Below are 21,660 nucleotides of genomic sequence, written 5' to 3' on the forward strand. Positions count from 1 at the left end.
TGCTGCTACTGCCTCGCACCTCAAAAACAAACACCCACACTGAGAGAACATTCATTGGCGCCGCCCCCATTAGCTCTAAAAAGCTGACAGGCTGCACACGGCGGAATCGGACTTGACCTAGAGAAGAGAAGGTGGTGTGGAACCGATAGCGTTGCCTGGGAGTATGGGCCTGTCTCCGAGCAGAGCTGCCAAACATCGGGTGTAACCTGGCATCTCGACGAAGCATCGTTTGCCTCATCGCTGCCGTTGAGTGCGTTCCTTTTCGCTTCGTGTATTTGAGGTATGCTGTAGTTATGGATCTTGGATGGAGACGGCACAGCACTCATGAAAGACGGCGCGAAGCACGCTACATCGCAAGTCACACAAAAACCTAGTGTGAAGCAGCGCCATCTGCGCCTCAGCCTCTCTAGTCGATAGGCGCAAGCGACTTCAACGAAGGAAAGTAGTAGAGCGTTTGAAGTTCTTCATTGCTTAGCGCGGGCAGGTTGTCGAGCTTCGCCAGGAAGGCCTCCGCGTCCTCGCGCTCCATCGCGATCGCGACCATCGTTCGAAACTTGTGCGACAAAATCTTCATCAGATCCGCCTCAGTGTTTGCGGCATGCCCCGCGGGAAACATAACAAGCGCTGCGGACAGAGAAAAGGCGAAAAACCAGCGAAAACCCCGGGTTCACACAAAAGTCTTCTTCTGCGTACCTCTCTCTAGCGCCTGTAACGGCAGACCGGAGAGCGGCTATGGGTGTACTTCTGCCCTTGGTTCAGTAGTACGGGCGCATCGTATGACGACTGTCAGTCTAGAGGTAGATACCCGAGCTCATTTCTCTGCTATTACCTTGATGATTGCAGTTCGTACTGGGGGTACGAAGACTTCCACGTGTTAAGTGCCTACATACGTACATGCATATATATATATATATATATATTTATAGATACATACAAACCAGTGCAAGACTACATACATACAAACATACATGCATGTGTGCATGCACTTGGTTGAACAAAACTGAAAATGTGTGTTAAGGGCGGCCGCAGCAAGCAGATCCTCACGGCCCTCGAGTGTCTGGCCGTCGCTGAGTTCTACCGCAACGCTCGTTGGAATGCCTTCAGGATACTTGGCGTCGTATTCGGGCCCGCCGTGCTTGAAGTGCGTGTTGTTCATCAGCGCTCTGAAAAGCAGAAAGCACATCTGCCCTCGACATGAGCTCGCGAGCGCTGACACGTGTGCGCCGCCAACAGCGCCAGTGAGACAGAGCCTGCCGCGACTTCTTATCTGCGAAGAAGCTTCCAGCAACCTGTTGCAGACATGCGTAACGAGACCCGCGAAGATCACACACAGGACAACTCACAAGCTCGAAACGCCAGAATAGTCGCACATATACATCTCTACGGAAACTGCGGTATCCGCCTCAGCCTTGTGTCAACAAGCTAAGGACGAACTCTCTCAATATGGCGGTAGCGTAGTACGCCACGTCAAAAATAGTCGGAATTCTAGGAACTACAATATTTCTGTTTATTCGAGGTGAGCAGGCATACATGTACGTCGGCGCTTGCGGCCACCCCTGCTTTCTTCTCCACTTTCTTTGCGCATCTATATTTAAATTCTTCTACATGTACAGGCGCATTTTAATATGTAATTGTGACATGGAGTCCTGTTGTGCTAGCATGGTTTCGAGAACACAGTGAACGCATGGCGGAAGTGGGATTCATATCTTTTGCAGTTTGTTTAAAAAGAGAGACTCTACACTTAGCATTCATCTATAGCGCCCTCCGAATTCTTGTGCATGCATGCCTGCAGCATGCGTATGCGTATAGACGCCTCGCCTGGTCGTTGGGTGAGCAATCGCCTCTTTGCTGTAGTCGAACGGCGTGAGCATCAACGCCATCCAGGCACCGTCAAGGTCTGGGGGAATTTCCTCCGCCTCAATGGCCTTCCTCATGAGAGTCGAGATAACATACACCTGAAGCCGCGCAGGCATCAGGACGCAAGAGACAAACTAGAACTCTTCGAAACACCAGCTTGACATACGAAAGATGGAACAAAGAACACAGATATACCCTTTTATGTGAAGGCACTGTACGGTGCAGCGAGCGAATATGTTCACGCGACCCTGGGGCTCGACGCAACTGTCTATAGGCACAGCAAGAAAAACTAATCACGCGAAACTGCATCTCCGCGAGTCTAAAAAATCATGCAGCTGCATGTGCAGACAGGCCCGGGGCCTAGTGCATGCCGCGGTCGATTCTCTATGCACGGCGAGAGAAAATGTTCGACTCCGTCAGATGCGTAGGCTCAACTCAGATGCCCCTCCCTGCACCACGGACACCACGGAAGCGCCGGAATTCACACACACACACACACATCACACATAAGTGTATGTATTTATGTAAGTATAGATGTATGTGGTGTGTGTGTGTGTATATGTGTATCTATGAATGTATAGAAGTGCGTATATATATATATATATATATATATATATATATATATATATATTTGTATTTTATGCATGAACATGAATACGTGTATACATATATATGCATACACTTGTAGATCACTCTCTACATGTACACATAAATGAGGCACATCTGGCGTTCTGCCGCCCGCGCGTCCTGCATTACGCCTGTTGCGAAAAAGAGCCTCCTATGGGGCGACGAAGGCCTCACCATGGAGTGGTCCGCCGACTGGCGAGTCTGGGGGTCGCGTTTGGCGACGTCGCCGATGACTCCGAACGCAGGCTCGTATGCAGTCACTGTGACTGACTTGATGCGACTTGGCTCCTTGTACAGAACGGGGTTTTCCATCAGCAGGCGAAGGACGCCCTGAGGCCGGGCCCCGGCGCCCACACACAGGCGCGCACACCCGCAAGCGTCTCTATGCATGTGCGCAGACGTGCACTCTGGAATCTCGAGTCTGTCTGTCTCTACACCTTCACATATACAAATATATATGTTTGTGTGGAGGCGACCGCGCGGCCTGGAGCTCACGGCGTCTTCACCGTCAACTGAGAATCGAAAGCAGAGCACTTCCATAGATACCAAGGGGGGGCAGCCAACGTCGATCGCGCTGGGGCGCCTGCCTCTCTCTCGCTATCCCAGTACGCATGCAGAATCAAGTGCCGCGTAGACGAATCGTGCGAAGACGCGCCGCCGACAGGTTCGCGCCTCGCGCATCATAAGCGTATCGAGATCTGTGTGTCTACAGATCGAATTCAGCTTGCGCGCGACAATGTCGTCTCCACGGAGGGACGCAGACCGGCGGCTTCCTCGCACGCACCTCGAGGGCGCCGGCTGACTGGTGTTCATACAACCCGAGTTTGAAGTGCATGCGCGCGACTGCGAAGTCTTCGCCGGAGTGAGCGAGAATGAGATCGAACGGGGAATCTCCCGCAGTCCTCACATTCTGAGTACGCCGAAAACTGACCAACGCGCCATCGCTTTCGCAGGCACTCGGAAAACGTGACAGAAACACAAGGTCGAGGTGACCGATCGGTCTCGAGGCGTATGCCCGCGTTCACTTCAAACAAGAGGAAACGGGTTTCAGGGCCTGCGTGCGCGAGTGCATGCGAAAAAGTACTCAGCTACGCGAGTGCGCACTTGGTAGTGCGAACTCGACGTATATATATATATATATATGTTTATAACTGTACCTATACGTAGATACGTATATACATGCACATACATGAATGTGTGCATTTCAGCCGCGCGTCTGCATGCCAGCGTCAAACGGATTCACGTCTCCTAAATCGGTCACTCTGTATCTCCCTCTTGTTTATATGAACAGATAGCGCGACCATATTTGTACATATGTGTGTCTCTCTGCGTCAACCATGCAGCGAACTCTGCAGCGTCGACTGGAGAGGGAGAAGGCGCACGCCTCACTTACCGCTCGAAACACGGACTCGGGATTTCGGAAGATGTCTCGCGGGCCAACAAAGCCCCGCATCGCTACAGACTCAAAGCGAAAACACACTCACGGCTTCCTCCTTCTCTACTTCGCTCGCCGTCGTTTCCCAGAGAAAAGTCGCATGCGCACCAACGACTGCGGAGTCGCAGGTTCCTTTCACTGCCACCGGCTCCTACGCGGGCTTCTCGAGTCACACTCAAGTCACGTAGTATGGATGCATGCAGACCTGTCCGGAGGCCGGCCTCTCTCTCCACTCAGAGATATCTACACCTGTAGTTGTGTAAATCTATCTATGTGTAATTATAGCTATATCTATCTATATCTACGTATAAATATTTATATCTACGTCTATGTCTATCTACATTTGTATGTTGTGCACGTAGATGTGCGAAAAGAACTAATGTCGTCCGCACCTGATTCAAGCCAGCGCCCTGGGATTGCCTCACCTCTGCGCATGCTGAGAACTGCCGCTTCAGCTGCGAGTCCCGCGGAACTTCCTTTCGAGTCGCTCAGCTGTTTCCCAGCGCGAATCGCTCTCCACGGAATGTAGTGCGCAACTGAGAGGCCGATGGCGGATTCGATTTGCTCAGCCGTGGCCCCTGGAAACAGCGAGGTGAGAAGCGGAAAGCGGCGACCGTCTTCGAATGAAGGATATATTCATGACTATCGACAGGCGACGCACACACCCGCAGCTTGCGGATGCACAGATTTTTCTACATGGCCGTCTGCCTAAATACTTGGAAGGCCGCAAATGCGTCAGAGGAGTAGTCAGCGAGACACGCTGTCGCAGCTGCCGTGGCTGCGCAACTCACACACACGTCTATCTGCATGTATGGAGAGAGAAAGAGTGTCATTAGGGGGGGATACACGCGTGCGTTCGCGCCTATTTGCGGAAGTATTGACATGCACTTGTCTAGTTGTGTGTATGTAGACGAATGCGGCTGTCTCTTTTAACGAGTCTTCGGCGACGACCGCACCCAGGAGAGCGCCGTAGACGGCGGCAGAGGCGATGGCACCGTGAACCACGTGGTCTACTTTGAAGGACTTGAGACTGAACACCTCTGCAAGTCTGCCGCGAATTTCGTCCAGGCAAAGCATCGCGCGTAAGGCCTTCCTGCGAAAACAGAATTTTTTGTTTAAAAAACGCTCAGGAACGCACGCCGGCGAGGATCTCTGCACTGTCTACCTATATATACGTGTGTATGTATATATGTGTGTAGGCATATTCAGATGCATATACGCACACACAGATACTCTTGGAGGGTTCACGTGACTGGCGTCGTGCTGCTAGCTGCCGCTGACGAGGTATGAGGAGCACAGCCGGAGTAGGGAAAGGCAGCTGCCCGCCTCACCGAGCCTTTGAAATGAAATTCCCTTATACGCATGCAGAAAACCTTCAACGAGATTGTGGAAGCGATAGACTCGGAATGCAGGCGGGAAGACACGCAATACGACAACAGATGCTCAAAAGCCCCCGCCATAATAATCAAGATAAAGAGGTTGAGATACAGCTAAACTGCGCAGATGTCGCGAAGGGAGAGTAGAGCTTCCACTCTTCTTCATTGCTTCGCACCCGACTGTGGCGACCTCTCGTCAGCGATGTCTGCCTCTCCATAGACGAATCTATGTGCTGAGACAGCGCCAACAAAAGCGCCTCCGCCCGCGGGAGTACGCGGGCGACCCGCGACACGCCCATCCCCCAACCCTAGACCTTAGAGGTCGTGGAGCACATGCGCGAACCTGCCATCGACGTCTTTGGCGCCGGCATGAGCAGCCGCGACGACGACGGGGTAGAAGTCATTGTGACCGAACTCGCCCGCCCGGTGCTCCGGCAGCTTTGGATTGAATCCGAAGACTGTGCCGTTGGCATCCCACTCGCGAACGGCGGCGCAGTTCGCCGCGATAGCCTGAGCGGGAAACGCGAGGTGTCGCCGCACGCGCCTCGATGCACATGCAGAAGGATGAAGTGGAAGGCCAATTCGCTCATAAATCGGTAAACAACTCACGTGTTTGATCACGTCTGAATGGCGAGCGGATCCAGAAGCTGTGACGACTTCACTCCCCTTCATACACACAGGGCCGCCAGATATACATTCACCAATTTACATTCAGTTTATGGCGTAGCACGGGCACGATGCATGCGCGCGCATGGGTTCCAGCACGCGCGGCTGGACAAGCGTATGACTTGTTCACACACGATAGTAATGGCGCCTGCAGCAGCCTCTTCCGTCCGACCTGTCCTCGCTTGCCACGTCGAAGTCCTGACCTTTTCGGGGTGGGATCTCGCGAGGCTGCCAAAAACTCTCGCGCCGGAGCTGCGTCAGGAGCGTTCGCAGTCACACTCCCTAAGATGCGTTCAAACCCTTGTCTCTCAGCCGCATGCGAGAGCTTCGACGCATGACGAAGCTGTAGCCCAGGCTGTAGAGGGGCGTCCTCGCAGGACACGGAAGGCGAGAGGCGTGGCTGACGCAATGAGGCTGCCAGGGACTCGTCTTGCTTTTCGCGTATGTGTAGCAAAGCAGTTGGGTAACACTGAAGAGTGGTTCAGCTGCAAGAACCGTCGACTCCTCTGTGAACAAGCTGTGCCTGACTCTCCGGTTGCGTCGCCAGCCCATCCGACTCGCCACGCGATTGAGTTCTTTTTCTGGCGCTGCCGGCGGTCATGCGCAGACGCGGACTTACGGGTCTGAGGCACACAAACAGGAAGAAGCGTTGCTGCGGAACGAAATGTGAGGCATCTACGGTGCTTCGCGTTCGCACCGCCGACAAAGTTGCTCGGAAATGTCTCTCGTTTGACTCGGGAACGACTTTCGACGTGCATCGGCCATCGCATGCTCGGTACACTTCAAAAAATTATAGAAAAGGCATCGGAAAGCTTTAAGACATCTACCATCGTCGTGGAATGCCCTGAACGGCAACACGAACGTGTACTACAGGCAGACTACCCTGGTAGAGGTTGGCAAGACGAAACTGACACAGATTCACGCGGACGCGCGTAGAAACCGAAGCCAAATAGGGTCACGATACCTGATATGAGGTAACGACTACTAGGTGCACACACCGTGGCGTACATCAGTGGAAAACTGCAACAGAGAAAAAGAAGAAGCCTCGCTCGCGCGCAGGGTCTTCATGAATGCCTGCCTGTCGTGTAGGCAAGCTCCCACAAGATAGTGCGCAGAGACGTACCTAATCCAGGATACGCGTACGAGTGCCGCGAGGCTTTCAGAACAGGCACAACAACGGAGATGGACAGAGCATGTGTTTATGTAAATTTGAGGCGTGCTTGTTGAACGCATCCGCGTTCACTCACATGAGTATTCCAGTGCTTCCTCACGAAGGATCGTGGGCGCATTGGTCTTCAGCGCCAAGGCAGACACGCCGCACACGACGCTGTCTGTGTGGAAGAGCCGCACCCTCTCGTACACCCTCGCCGAAACATTGTCGCCGTATCTGCATGCAGCGGATAGACCCCGCTTGAGCGAATATCCACGTTTCACCGTGCTTCCTGGACAGGAACGATGATATATATATATATATATCTATATATATATACTGGCACATGCCTTCGCACAGTCTTGTCATCACGTAGCCGGGTCGATGCAGAAGTGCCCAGTGCGACTAGAAGGTGCCTGCTGACCCAAAAAATGTCTTGGGAGGTTGAGTGGAACACGGCCCTCGGAGTCATTAGGTACCGCTGAATATGCATGTATCTTCGTAGACAAGCAGATAGATGGCTGGAGACGAAATAGAGGCCTTTGAAGAGGGGACGCCAGTCGCAGGCCTGCAGCACACGCAGAGGACTTTCGGTTTTTACTTGCGCCGTGAAGAAGACAGGGGCTTACTTGCCGCCTAGGAAATCGATGGCGTACTGAGCGATGCCGAGCGCCTGGTTTGAATTTCGCGGGAGGACCGCATACTCGGCCTCACCAGCCCCGAAGCCCGCTTGTGACGGCATTGTGAAGGAACTTGCAGGACAGAGTGCCGACGTGTGAGAGAGGTTCCATGGAAACGCACACTTGCTCGGCTTTTTGTGTCTGCAAGGGCTGTCCCCCCTTTTGGCAAAAGCCCGCGTACAGCATGGCTTGATCGTACCTTGTTTGAGGCACTCCCGCCACCTCCCGCGCCGCGCCTCGCATGCAACTCACCTTTGGGGGACTCAGACACACGGCGAAACGCATTGTCTTCGGAAAGCATACGCAGGCTCAGCAAGCCATGCGTGTCTTATCCACGGCTACAGGTATTCACGTCGGTAAGCTGCCACCGGCAGCCCTTCGGTACGCTAGCCAGTTGACTGCCGCAATGTGACACCGACGGCATATCGACTTTTGCCTCCGTTCACGATATTCTTGTAACGCATTTTCAGTCCGTAGCAGCGGTGAGCTTCACCTCCCGCTTTTTTGCTATTCTCCCATGTCTTGAGGCATACGCGTTTCAATAAGATACAAAAACCATACAGCTAGATTCGAATGCAAGCTGTGTGCATGCAACTCAGGCTCTAAATCGCAAAGAAGGCCTGCTGTGCTGGGAGGAAGTCGAGGCGCACACGTTTCCTTGGAGTGCATTTCCTTTTTTCAGCGTACATTTCCCCTATTCAGAGGCTCATTCCTTTTTGTTCCTTGAAGAAGTCTTCAAGGCTCGGTTTCCTGCTTTGCTGAGCCAACAGTTCTGTATTCGGCTTGTCCTCTCCCCCCTCGGGTGTATATACACCTTCCTCTATTCGGGGGGAGCTCTTCTACGTTTCTGCTACTCCGCAGACTGAGCGCTGGTCGGGCCTTCTTCTCTCTCCTCAGGTAATCAAAAACACGTTTCAAACATGTCAGGGACAGAAGATGCAACCGCGCCGATGGACGTTAGCGACCCGGCGCCGGCTACGTCCAGCAGCACGTGTGGCGCGGCCGTCGACGAACCGATGACTGAAGTCCCTGCCCGGAGATTTGAAGTTAAGAAGTGGTCAGCAGTTGCTCTCTGGTCTTGGGATATCGTCGTCGACAACTGCGCAATTTGTCGGAACCACATTATGGACTTGTGCATCGAGTGCCAGGCCAGCCAGGTACGTTAAAGGCATCGACCACCAGACCTTCAGCGCTGAAACCACGTAGTGCCTTCGTCGCTTCCCTGTGAGCAGTCGATTTTTTGACGCGATGTGAGCTTGCATGTGTACAGAGGTATCCCCCCGCCGCTGCCTTCCGGCGCGCGGCGTCCTCTCCCCGCCCTTTCAATGTATCCGACTCGATTTTTCTTTCATCTTGACCGGTGAACCACTTCCGTTCGCCCCCGTTTTCCAGCTTCTCTTGCACTCGTGAAGTCTTTGAGTTTCTCCATTCCGTGTCATGGCATGTACTCTGAATCCTGGCATGCTTCGACCGCTCTCCGTGTTCTTTGCTTTCAACGATCAGTTTGCGGGACATTTGTGCCGGCGCGGCGACTGCCCAGCCTCAAAACCGCTGAACCAGGCGGGGCCGCGCCTGCTGAATGACCTGCAGGGTGCTGGAGAGCGGGGATGCGGGAAAAGTGCGGCGTCTGGGTTCAAACTGTTCGCGCCTGTCCAGTCGTCGCGGATGTGTGATGCCTTCCGCCGTATTTCTGCCTGCATAGTGTCGTTTCACATTCGAATGTTTGTGTCTATTTCCCTTGTTCTGCAGGGAGGTTCGAGCTCAGAAGAATGCACGGTCGCGTGGGGCGTGTGTAATCACGCTTTCCACTTCCACTGTATCTCAAGGTGGCTTAAAACCCGTCAAGTGTGCCCGTTGGACAATGCAGACTGGGAATTCCAGAAATATGGGCGGTAGACTTCAGCTTGCTGACTTTTTTGTCATCCTGGCTCGGCTTTGCAGCTGCTTTCCGCGGATTCCGCTGGATATGCGTAGGAACAAGGAACTAGTGTAGTCCCTTGAAATCGTGCGCATTTTCGCTCGCCTCTCTGATGCAACTTGTTTCGAGCGTGACTCCGTCTTTTTTCAACAAGGCGTTCCACACGGTAGAACTTCAGCTTTCGTCTGCTGCAGGCTGTAGCCGCCGGAAAATATGCGGATTGAGAACTCGTGCGCCAGACGGAAATAGTGTATTCGTGCGTGAAGTTGTCTGTGCGTGCGTGTGAGACAGTTGCCAGGAGCACAACGGTCGGGGCACTCAAGATTTGTGTATAATTGTCTTTCTCCGTGTAAGCATAAGCTTCCTCTGACTCACGTAGTCACCACTGAAGGTGTCCGGGGGGGTTTCCTCGGTTCACGTAAATACGTCGACGCGTTTCTAAGAGAGTCGTCTCTCTGGCTGTACCGCTGCGATTCGCTGAGTCGGGGGAGTTTGAAGCCACGGTTCTGACAGCCGTTCCTGTATACAGTGGCGTCATCTGTGTGGCGTGCATGACTAACACGCTGAAAGCCATATCGGGCAGGGAAAATAGTACTTTGTTCGCATGTCGGAACAGGATATGTGGGCGAGGTTGTTACTTTCGGATTTTTCGTCTGTTTCCTTGTAAGCGGTTCTCGAGAAGGCTGTCGCGCAGCGCATGGCCAACTCACCACTCAGCGCCGGATTCAGCAGGGCTACGGAGCCGCATTGTCACATGTGTCGTCGACACATATCACCGGGGAACCGCGTACTTTCTTCAAGCGCAGCCGGGTGCGCGATAGGTAGGTACGCAACTGCTGCCAGACACTGCTGCCGTGTATGCGCACCGGCAGGTAGCTAATCGGGCAGCTGGGAGTCGAAATCCTAGAATTTTGCACTAGCAGACTAATGCCTAGGTTGGAACTCAACATTAGAGAAACACAGACACCTACAGGATTGCACTGGCCTCACAAAGGTGTGCCTATTCCGCTTACGCAGCTACCATCGCGAGAGGCAAGAAGTTTGCATACGCCAAATCGGCTACCGTCGCGCGGAAGAGCGCCTCTTGCCGAAAGCAGTCTTTGGCAGTTGGTTTTCGGCGTCGTAGCGGATGTGCGTAACAGCATACCCGACGTTCACACATGTCGTGCCGGCGCTGATTTGTTCCATGGCTTACACCGCCATCGCAAATAGAAGCCGATTACCTACAAAAGGCACTCTCGGATCTCTTAAGTCATGAAGTGGCAGTGCCTCCAGAATGCAAACGCGGTATCAGGACACTGGCGGTCCGCGACAAAGTAGAGCTAAGCGGACAAACTGCGCCGCCGAGCAATGGGGTGCCTACCCCATTTGCCGTCTTCACGATATCCCTGTGTGTAGAAGACAGCATGTCACGGCAACGAAGCTGACTGAACTTCAGCCGGAAGAAAACTGTACGTTCTTTCACAAGTAGTAGATCTTGTGAGAGCCGCCACGGGTCAAAACCCCGATTTTGATCTCTGCGGACCGGATATGTGGGGCGAAGGCTCGCTGTTTCAACAGAGTCCCTCTTTCGTACCTTGCCACGGTCACGGATCTTTCTCAGCTGCTACAACACATTCAGTCAGAGTTCACCGAACCCCGTTCCAAGTCCAAAACCCCGTGGGACTGCATAGCCCCACAGCCCTTTTTTGTGCAATCACTCGCTGAAAGACCACTCCCGAGACTGTCAAGGCAACGAGCCGCGCGGTCGACCTCGCGCTGCAGAAACAAGGAGGGAAGGTACACAAAACACGCATCGCCACGTCGTACAGAAGTGAACCGAGGCTCGACACTGCAGTTTAGGGTCGTTGCTCAAAATGCAAGAGTGCTGTTGGTAGGCTCCGTTAAGTGAGATAGTCTGCGGAGACGAAGTTACTGCGCAGCCTCCACTCTCATTTGCTCCTACCCAAAACAACGCGGAACTTGCAAGGCGCTGTCGCTTCCCACATGTCCGCGTGAATGTCTCACTTGTATGTCCACGTCCGGGTCCTTCAGCGATTCGGAAAGCGGACCTGGAGTATTCGTTCTGGGGGGAGACTGGTAAGCAGCTAAAATGAGTTCGACTCGACTGCGTTCGCACGCATTCTCCGTCACTGAGGCGCGAGAGGCAGATCGACGCAGCGCGGCCAAGCTCAAGGCTCTGGAAGCGACCATGAACTCTTTCCAGAGCTCCACCACCCTCAGTGAGCAGAAAACGGAATGGATCTCTTTTGCGTCAAACCTCCATCAGCTACGGCGCAACGAGGAAGCCTCCCTTCAGCGCTATGAGCGCCTCGTGGAGAGCCTGGTCGAGTCTGTGCCTGAAATACCGAGTATGCGAGTGAAGGATCATGAGAGCGTGGGAGAGACTTATAACGGGCACTGCTCCTCTCCGCCAGAACCGGTAGCCGAAGTAAAACTGCCACGATCTGCAGTGTGTACTTCATCGCCTCCAGACTGCGGTGATGCCATGTGCAAAACTGACAGCGATTATGAAGAGCTACAGAGCGCCGACACACTGCTTGAGAACGCGGTAATGCTAGCAAAACTGGGGAGGCGAATTGCCGCCCAGCTTGGCGATGGCATCAACCGGAGCAAAAAACATCGAGATGCTGGAAGTATAACACCTCAGGTGCACAGTACTGGTAGCTCCCCAGCTTACCTTGCTCCGGGGAATCTTCGGCCGGGACGATACGACAACACACGAGCCAGTCCAAAGGAGAAAGGAAATTATGTTGGAGTAACTTCAGGAAGCACCTGCTGCAGCACAACAACAAGTCTCACGGATCACATGTTCACATCACAGTCATCAATATGCAGCGACTCTGCTGCAGATCTAAACAGCCCCCCGTCACTCCGGCTACAAGTCCTTGGTTTCACGGAACTTCTAGAGCAGTATGGACTCATGGTCGTCGCGGTCGGACACGAACTAGAGACGGCGTGCATTGCCGCTCAGCAAGAAGTACATGAACGCAAAGTTTCTCTCCGGCGCATCCTCCAGCCACGAAACGGCGCCTTCACCCTTCCTTTAGACTCCAGCCGAAGAGGAGGAAGTTCGCAGATAGAGAACGTGTTATCGCAACTCGATCCCGGAGAACTTACTGAAGAAGAAGAGACTTTTGTCGACTCCTGCTACTCCTGCCTCCGTGATGATGCTTGCCACGCTTCGTCACACATGGTCCAGGTCGCCGTCCGCTACCAAGAGGAACTTCAGCGCCTTGAAGATGACTACGAAAAGGACCAGGATATCTATAGGCAGAAGCTGGTTTCGCTTAACAACACTAAGAAAGAGCTTATGAGCATGCTATGCAGCCTCTGGGAAACTGACTCCTGCCGGCGCGTGCGACCCTCCGTGAGAAGCGGCTCCTGTGACTCGGCGGAGTTACCTTGGAGTTCCGCTGTGTCGATGGGCTCGCTGGCTAACAGTCAATTCGCGGCAGGACAGACGGTCAGACAGGAAACAGATTTGATGGCGAAAAGTACTACCACGCAACCCGAGACCGTCGACCAGTCGAATCCTGGAGCAGCGGTTGACGATGGACAGGCACCGGAAGCAGAGTCGCATTCTGACAATCTGGTTGTTCCCGAGAAAGCGACACCTCTTCAAATGGTGACTGATCGCTTCACCTTTGTCTGCAATCAGTTCGCGTATCCGGGTGCGTCCAGGTCGCTTCTGCTTAAGCGTTTGCAGCTCGAATTTCGTACCGCCACTCCTCAGCTCCTCCGCGAAGCGATCGAGATCTACCGACAGATAGCTCTGCTGCAGCAAAGACGCATGGGCCGCTGGCGGGAGTTCACATCAGCTCGCGTCGAGGCGTTGGCTGCCGCAAAGGAACACAGGGCAGATGCCATTCGCAGCTTTGGCCAAGCGAAGGCGAAGAAAATGAAGAGAGTACAGCACATGAAGAAGACTGCGGCGCTTCAAGCGAGGCTTGAAGTCCAACGGGCGGCGTTCCAGGAGAAGGAGCGAGTTCGGCAACAAGCCGAAAACGAGGAGAGAGCTCGCGCAGCAGAGCAACAGGATCTTATAGACGCTCGGGAACGCAAGCGTCTCAAGGACGCCAGACTCAAGGTGCAGAGCTATGTGCAACGCAGAGCTGAGCAACTCCGAAGGGAGATGACTGCGGCGGAGGAAAAGGCCTGCGAGGAAGCCGCGCGGTGTCTGGCAGCTCGGCGGCGCAACGCAGTTCGAGTCAAACGCCGGAGGGAAATGGATGCATGGCAGCATCAGCAGAGAGAAGAGCGACGCCGGCAAATTCTCACTCGCCAGCAAGAAATTGTGGAACGCATCCGGAGGGCCGCGGAAAGGTTTGGTATAGTCGTCGAGAGCGATCCGTCGAGGATGATGTCAGAAACTGCCTCGAGCCGGGCGCGCGTTGAGGCAACGAAGCAGGAACGCACAGAAGAGGCTCCCGAACCCGCCAGAATCCAGTTCTTTGGAGTCCGCCACAGCTACGGAACAGAGAATCTGCTTCGAGACATGCGGCTTAAGCTGGCAGTCGCACTCTTTGAAGCTGGGCTACACCGGTCCCAGGCAGGACACGAAGCACTACTGTCCATGGGGCCGAAGCTAAACGCACAGTAGAAGGGTTCCACGTCTCCAACGTTTTGCCGTTCTCCTGCGAAAGAGAGCCTTTATGTAAGATTCCTGTCCTTCGTTCTGCCTCTCTCCACCTCTTCAATTGGTTTTTGTAAACTGCACATGCCAGTGGGGGTCACGTGAAGGTGGCCCGGTGTGCCAGTTTCTGGAGAGATTCTACGTGGCCAGGAGCATCGGCCATCTGCCGACCCTAGCTGTAGTGTTACAGAAACAAGCGGACGGGTCGTTTTTCTACAATTGCACGGAGTTGTCCACGAGCACATGCAGATCTGCTTTCTCAACCTCTCTGGCAAGACGCTTTTGGCGAGAAACCACCCAGGACGAATGGTACGCCAGATGCGCCCTCAACTCGCAAACTCCCCTACGTCGCGATCATGTTTCATTTTGCCTGGAGACTGCACATCTTAGAGTGACCCAACTTAACAAGCTGTCTTGCTTCGGAAGCATTATTTCACTGCTGCTGCCGCAGATGCCTATGCGAAGCTCCACGCCTAATGACTTGGGCTTGGTGTTCCTTGTGATTTACCTGGCGGGTTGGATAAATGCATCCGGTCGCCGCAGCTGCTTTGTCACCACATGCTTCCCGCGCGCCTAGTGCAGGCGACGGGTGCGTAGAGCCAAAACCTCTCCAAATGCGGGCGAACGGCGGGAGCACGGCGGCCACGAGAGCAGCGTGGCGCTGTCTCCACCACTATGTCGCACAATAACGCAGGTTTCATACGTCTAGCCCGTTACCACGACTTCATCCTCACACATATGCAATGCACCTCGAACCGAGGAACGCGGAGCTTTATTTTAAGTTCAGTTTTCAAGTGATATCCTCGAAATGGGCTTCTGAGTGGCAACGCCGAGAGCGCTCCTCGTGATGGAGCCCCGGGTGCGCTGCTGCGTGTGGCTATGCGCCAGCTCCCTGCTTGCTTCCGAGCATGCGTGACGGCGTCCACCGCAGCCTGCAGTGCCTTTAGTCGAACCGCTCTTGCATCTTTTCAACAGTTGAGGTAGTTCCTTTCCTACGTGTAGAATGCGCGAGTGTAAGATCTCTACAATCTTGAACGCCTTCTTACCGAGGAACTGCTTTCCTCCTCGGGCGTGGCGCGCATGCCCCGTCAGGCGTAGTTGCGGTGACCCTGTGTCCGCCTCTCCATTAATGTAAACAATATTTTGTAGAAAAGAGTCAAAATGCAACCGGCTCTCCGCCCCGTTGACTGCGGAAGACCAAAGTTCTAAAAGGGGGGGCTCTAGGTGCTGCAGCAACCGAGGGGACTGCGGAGGCCAGGGGTTGCGCGGGTTACGCACGGGTCCCCTGACCCTGTTTGCATTCGGCTTCGTCGAGAGAATCCCTCTGCTCTCCGTCGCAGCTTTTCTGTCGTTTCAAGCGTCGCCGCGGGGATTTCGTATCAGAGGAGGCGACTACGCCGGTGGCCTCGTAGAACAAGGCGACTTCCGCCGCCTGCAAGTTTTTGTGGAGCTTTCCCCCCGCGAAATCGCCGGTCAGATTTCCGTTTCGATGCGCCCCGACACAAGCCGACCTGCTGACCGACTGCTTGCGGATTCGCATCCCCGTATCTCCGCCTGCACATGTTCCGATGGAGCGATTTTTTGGACTCTAGGCCCATGACTACTCCCCAGCCTTCGTCGGCCGTCCCGTGCGCCCCTGGGAGTCTTGGCGCCAGACGTCACGCGTCCGATGCAACAGGATTCCTTTCGTGAACACGCGGCTGCGAACTGGAGCTCCATACGACTCGTTTTTTTCTCGGCAAGTCCATCGCCGTGTAGAGCCACAAGAATACCCCTGCCGCTCACCCCCTCCCCCCCCCCGCCAAGCTGTGTCTCACCTTCTCCGAAACATGTTCGACTTGTGCTTTGTTCCGCAGAGACATAGCGTGGAGGCCTGCGTTTGCGCGTGACGCTTTACTCCTTTGGCTCTTTATCGTCGTTTCCTTGCATTCGTTTTGTGCGCGCGTCCTCGCGTGCGTTTATCAGATGGCCGTGTCGCCTCCCCTACCCTCCCCCGCCGTGGCAGGTGACGCTTCCGTATCCGGTCCTTGTGGCGGGAGGGCTGGACACGTGCCTCTTTGTGTGGAACGCGGTCACGGGCGCATGCGTGGCGACTCTGAAGCTCGCGGATGAGCAGGTGAACGCCCTCGCGGCGTCGCAGCTTGTCCCTTCCGCCCCGTCCCCCTCCCGCAGCTGCGAGTCCGAGGCCGACCTGGGCGCGTCTTCCACCAGCAGCGCGTCGGACCAAGCGCGTCATGCGGCTCCGCTGCTTGCGGCGGATCCTGACTCGCGCTGGCCCGCGCAGAACGACCCCGTTCTCGTCGCAGCTGCTGGCAACCCCTCCATCACTGTTTTTGACATCGGCACGCTGGCCGAACGCTCCGACGACGTCCCCCCGTGCGCCAGACTTCAAGGTAGGGTTTAGAATTTCGCCGTCTGAAGGTCTGAACCACCCCCCCCCCCCCCCCCCCCACGAAGGCGCCCACTCGTAAGGGATGTCCGCCGTCGCTCGTCGCCGGTGCTTCCACGTCTGGCGTCCACCTGCGCCATCGGGTCGGTGGAGGGCGCACCTGGCCCTCTCTGTGTCGTTGCCTACGCAGGGCGGCCGCCGAAAGATCAGCAGCATGCCTCTCCACAACACAACCGCCTTTCCCTTTCTGTTGTAACCGTGTCAAACGTAGGAGGGCACGAGTGAGGACTGATACGTGGATTGTTTTCATGCGGAGGTACGAAGGTGTTCAACTGGCCGTCGGAGACTAACCAACGGGTGTTCCAGTTTGTGTGCAACTGCACTGGGGTCGCGTGTGCGGATCTTCAGGACATGAAGGAAACGTGAGGGGCGTCATATTCTTGCCCGAGCCTTCACAGCGCGCGCCTTATCAGGTGAGCTTTTCACAACTGGCTTTCGACGAAGGCACTCGCCCTCGCAGCTGGCAGAATGCTTTTCGTTCATCTGGGCTGGCTCGACTGAGGCTAGGGAGCGGGGTGTCTCCTGCAGGCTGGTAAAGTCATGAGCGAACTCCAAGCCGACTAGCTTGAGACGCCCCTGCCGAGTTTAGCTTCGCAGAGAATCGCTGACGCGTCCTCCCGTTGTGTGGCGTGAGCTCAAGCGACGCACTGTAGTCCACATCGACTGCCCCTTGCAGCAGCATTGGCACGGAGCGTGCTAAGTCCTGCATGTCTCGTTTCTTCGGCGTTCCGCTTTCGTGCGACGCCTGCTTCTATCTGAGAGAGCCAGGGCCACCCTCCCCCCCTTCTTGCAGGGCAGCTGTTTTTTTTTCAGCGAAAACTTTCGGAGCAGCGTCATGCTGTGTTCAGGATCCTAGCAACGGCTATGTCTCTGCGTCAGGGACAAGCGAGGGGGAGGCCGGCGCCACGGGCGCGTCCTCGATTCTGTGCTCCTGCGGCGACGACGCCACGTGCCGCATTTGGGACTTGCGCGCGCCACGGCATCAGATGCTTCTTCAGAACGAGCCAGGCGTCGCTGTGAACGCCGTCCTGGGTGTCTCTCTATCTGCCGTCCCCCACCAAGTCGTTACGGCCGACGCGAATGGCACCCTGAGGGCGTGGGACCTGAGAAGCGACACCTCCTGGTAAGCCGAAGACGCCCTGAAGCACGCCTCACTCGAATAACTCTGTCCGCGGCTGCAGTCCGGATAGGTGCGGGTTGAAGGCCTGAGAGGCCGCCGGAGGCTCTGGTGTCGCGCTACATGGACATTTCTGAAACGGCCGAGATTGCGGGCTTTGTGCCACCGCGCGACGCTTCACCTGTTAGCAGAGGAAAGCGTCTGCGTAGACGCCGGCACGGTCGCTGGTAGGCGTCTTCGTTCCGCCGCACTCCCCGCTGGAAAGAGGCGTCTCTGCGCGGGCCGCGGCCTCGGGCAGAACTCCGCGCCATACCTTTCGTCTGTGGTGTGGCTCTGTCGTCTCATCTGGCAGGGAGCTCGCGCGGCCAGCTCGGCCGCAGGGGATAACCATCGCTGCGGCCAACGCGCTTGATTCCGAGATTGCCGCCATCACCAAGTACGGCTCCTTGACTACCTTTTCTCTGACGTCGTCTCTGTCACAAACAGTGGACCTGAGCTTTCGTTCTCAGTTCTTTCCCCACGGCCCGAACTACGGTGAGCGACCTTACAGCCCCTCAGTAGGAAACAGAGACACTCGTGCACACTGAGATCTGCAAAGCTTTTGCCTTGCCTTCGAGCCCTGCATGCCGGGGCCCCACACCGAAGCGAGATGCGGGAGCTGGGTGTTGCGACTGCCAGCGGCCCTACCGCCGTGCGCGAGCTTGTCGCTTTGCCGCAGGCGCGGCGCACGGGGCGAGGCGGCGTGTCCTCGTCGCAGGACGTTGGGGCAATCTTCCGCCTGTCGTGTGGCTGCGTGTGTGTGTGTGCGTGCAGTGCTGAGCTGTCACTACAGCCCAGGCCTGCATCCAGTGCCGCCGCGCGTCGAGTCCGCGCCGCTCTCGGCAGGCACGGCCCGCATGCGGCGCGAGGCGCAGGAGGAGCTGGGTGCGAAGCGGAAACAGGAGCAGTATGCGCATGCGTGGTGGCAGCAGCAAAAGTATGCACACGAATGGTGGCGGAAGCGCGGCGGGGGCGTGTGGTGGCAGCACCTGGTGGACGAACGCAACGAGGCGCTGTGGGGAGAAAAGGATCGCGAGTCGGCGTGGGCGGACCAGGTGCGCTGGGGCGGCGAGTGGTGGCAAGAATTCCGTGGCGCGAAGCCCTGGTGGCAACAGGAGGCTGGTGGTCGCGCGTGGTGGCAGCAGCGCGGCAGCAAGTCCTGGTGGCAGCGTCCCCACCTCGAGCACGCAGGCGACTGGCGGCAGCAGCGGTTCCAGACTGGAGGGTGGTATGTCTGGGGAGTCTCCGCGGACGGGCGCGGCCGCGTAGAGACGCTGGTCGGCGGCGAAGAGCCGCCCCCTCCCGCTAACCAGGGCGACAAATGCACACATCTAGGTGAGATGGACGAGCGGAGGGACGGAGATGACGCCGGACGTCGCCGCTGCCGCTCCAGCGACTCGCGGCACTCGCCGCTTGACGAGAATCGCTCCACGTGGGAAGACGAGCTCAGCCACTTCGCGAAGCAAGAAGGCTCCACAGAGGAGGACCGCACGCCGGCATCCTCCGGAGAACGCAGACAGACGAGCCCGTCCCCCAGAGACGCACCGGAGGGTGACTTAGAGGAGAACGAACCAGAGGGCCAGTGGGTGCAGCGAATGGCGACAACAGGGGCCGATGGCATCTGCATCATTTGGAGACGGGAGGGCGCCGGCGAGTGGACGAGCGAACGCGAACTTATCGGGCACGAACGGTTAGCATTCACTTTCCAGTCGTGACCGACAGGACAAGAACGGGCATCCATTTCTGTCATCGCCTGTGCGCAGCTCGAATTTCATGCCTCAAGTTAGCAAATCCGCGACCATGAGGTTCCCACGGTGCCGCAGCAAGGCACCGCCAGGAGCAGGGTGCCTTGAAGGGCGAGATTCAGGCCGTTTCATCTGCCGAAGGCAGTGGCGTTTGTCGCACACAACCACGTGCACTGAAAGAGGCTTGTTTTGTACCCTTTGACACTTTCAATGCGATGGCCTCTTTGTAACTCAGCTGTTGACATCAAGAATCTACAGTACGATTTTAGATATCTAGAGTACCTCTCCTAAGACACTGCATAATAATGAATGCTTCTTCCGCCATTCGTTGACCGTGGTTACCACGGGGAATTAGAGTGCGGACGGTGCGGCATTCATCGTGTCGCCTTCGTGTTCATCTGAACGGAGCACGTCGGAGAACTACCGCATCTGGCCAGTCGCAACAGAAAATGTACATATTGTGGTGTCTCTTGGCTTTCCCGTTTTGGGCTGCATGCTGCAGGTGGGTGTGGGACTGCACATTCAGCCGCGACGGCAAAATGCTCGTCACTGCAAGTTCAGACGCGTCGTGCAAGCTCTGGTCGGTGGAAACAGGGAAGGAGTGCCTTGAGTATGTGCCAGAAAAAGGTGTGGGCGCTGCAGGTGCGAAGCTCCGAAGCACCAAGGTAAGCCCTTGACGCGGAGAGGCGGTTTTGCGCGTCGTCACCGAAACCGAAGTGGCTGAGTCCTTGTAGTGTAGCGACGTTGTCTTCTTAGTTTGTCACACCCCTTCATCCCTTCAATTATAAGCAGAGTTATCATGCCTCTGCGCAAGTTGACCGGCACTAAGATAGCGACGGTCCTGTTAGTTTACGACGGCGGGCAGCCCTGCGAATGGCCACAGCGTCAGCTCGGTTTTCGTGGTGGGCATAGACGAGCCCTTGCTTATATCCATGGTGTGGATGGGTGTGCTTCCCCGATGCAGGCCATTCTTGCGGTGTCGCTACTCGACGCACCTGCAGAGAATTTTGCGTAAATTGGTATGCGCCAGCGACTGTGCTGCGCCAGGCAACCCCAGAGGGGTAAGCCGATCGACAGTACCGGCAGCGTGGTCGCGACAAACGAGTCGCGATTGGTACCCGGCCATGTCAAGGAAGTAGTTCTAGAAATAAGCGAGACGGTGGTGGCGACGTAGTGGAAGTATTCAGGTTTCGCGTAGGGTGACGGCCGGTTTCAGGGCTCAAGATCGGTCGACGAATCTTTCGCCGTGTCAAGATTGCGCAGCACGCGACGCTAGAGCATGGGAAAGGCGAGTGGAGGGTGGTTTGTTCGCTAGCCCAAATCCGGCGTATTGCTCCAGCAAAATGCACGCATGAGCTCACCTTCGTGTGTGTGTCGCGGCCGCAGCGGCTTTGTGAAGTATATTCTGCACAGCGTGGATGGCGACATGTGACAGAGGCAGCAGCGATGCTGCTGGCACAGTCGTTTAGCAACGTCTTCTTGTTCCACTTTGTAGGACCCCCAGTGGAAGCCGAGGCGTATCACAATCGTGAATCGTTAGTCCGCGCTGACGGATACTTCGAATTGTAGTTTCGTGCCAGAACTTCACATTTAACGTAGTATATAGATGCTACGCAGTGTATACGAGTCTCGCCGTGTTGGTTTTCCTTCAGCCTTTTCCCTATGAACCGCCCGACGCTTTCACAGGAACACTCCCGTTTTATTTCAGCTTTTTTGACCGAGCAGAATGAGCCACGGTTGTCAAGTTTCAGGTTCAGTGTATGGTACTGTAGGTCGGCAGGTTCTCGCATTCGTGCGCAGTTCTTCTTCCAGTTGACTGTGACTACGCGTGTCTGGCCAGCCTGAGAGGTTTCAGGCCTGTGTACGTTGCAGCGCCGCATCCGGGATTTCCTTCGTGCGCTTTAGGCACTACGCCTCTAGGGAACGTCCAATTTCTGCCGTCCACTCACTCTACGTACAGAGGTT

The 21,660-nt window shown here is 55.7% G+C and overlaps 4 protein-coding genes across 4 annotated transcripts; 3 read left to right on the top strand and 1 right to left on the bottom strand.

Annotated features, from left to right (window-relative positions):
- Positions 1-406: 406 nt before the first annotated feature.
- BESB_066830 (MmgE/PrpD family protein) lies at positions 407-7,853 on the bottom strand (the record flags this gene model as incomplete). Its single annotated transcript, XM_029365076.1, has 12 exons — positions 407-624; positions 1,045-1,163; positions 1,819-1,955; positions 2,659-2,814; positions 3,269-3,394; positions 3,878-3,939; positions 4,345-4,497; positions 4,876-5,012; positions 5,639-5,805; positions 6,165-6,213; positions 7,205-7,348; positions 7,741-7,853. 12 exons carry the CDS (start codon positions 7,851-7,853, stop codon positions 407-409), a joined length of 1,581 nt encoding a protein of 526 aa, XP_029218659.1.
- An 858-nt stretch (positions 7,854-8,711) lies between these two features.
- Positions 8,712-9,687, top strand: BESB_066840 (ring box protein 1 family protein; the record flags this gene model as incomplete). Its single annotated transcript, XM_029365077.1, has 2 exons — positions 8,712-8,948; positions 9,541-9,687. 2 exons carry the CDS (start codon positions 8,712-8,714, stop codon positions 9,685-9,687), a joined length of 384 nt encoding a protein of 127 aa, XP_029218660.1.
- Positions 9,688-11,801: 2,114 nt separating this feature from the next.
- BESB_066850 (uncharacterized protein) lies at positions 11,802-14,312 on the top strand (the record flags this gene model as incomplete). Its single annotated transcript, XM_029365078.1, has 1 exon — positions 11,802-14,312. One exon carries the CDS (start codon positions 11,802-11,804, stop codon positions 14,310-14,312), a length of 2,511 nt encoding a protein of 836 aa, XP_029218661.1.
- A 1,629-nt stretch (positions 14,313-15,941) lies between these two features.
- On the top strand, positions 15,942-20,710 carry BESB_066860 (WD domain, G-beta repeat-containing protein; the record flags this gene model as incomplete). Its single annotated transcript, XM_029365079.1, has 8 exons — positions 15,942-15,973; positions 16,311-16,738; positions 17,143-17,207; positions 17,643-17,917; positions 18,264-18,445; positions 18,725-19,640; positions 20,198-20,360; positions 20,660-20,710. 8 exons carry the CDS (start codon positions 15,942-15,944, stop codon positions 20,708-20,710), a joined length of 2,112 nt encoding a protein of 703 aa, XP_029218662.1.
- Positions 20,711-21,660: the final 950 nt, after the last annotated feature.

Source organism: Besnoitia besnoiti, chromosome VI (assembly GCF_002563875.1).
Source record: "Besnoitia besnoiti strain Bb-Ger1 chromosome VI, whole genome shotgun sequence".
Lineage (NCBI taxonomy): Eukaryota > Apicomplexa > Conoidasida > Eucoccidiorida > Sarcocystidae > Besnoitia > Besnoitia besnoiti.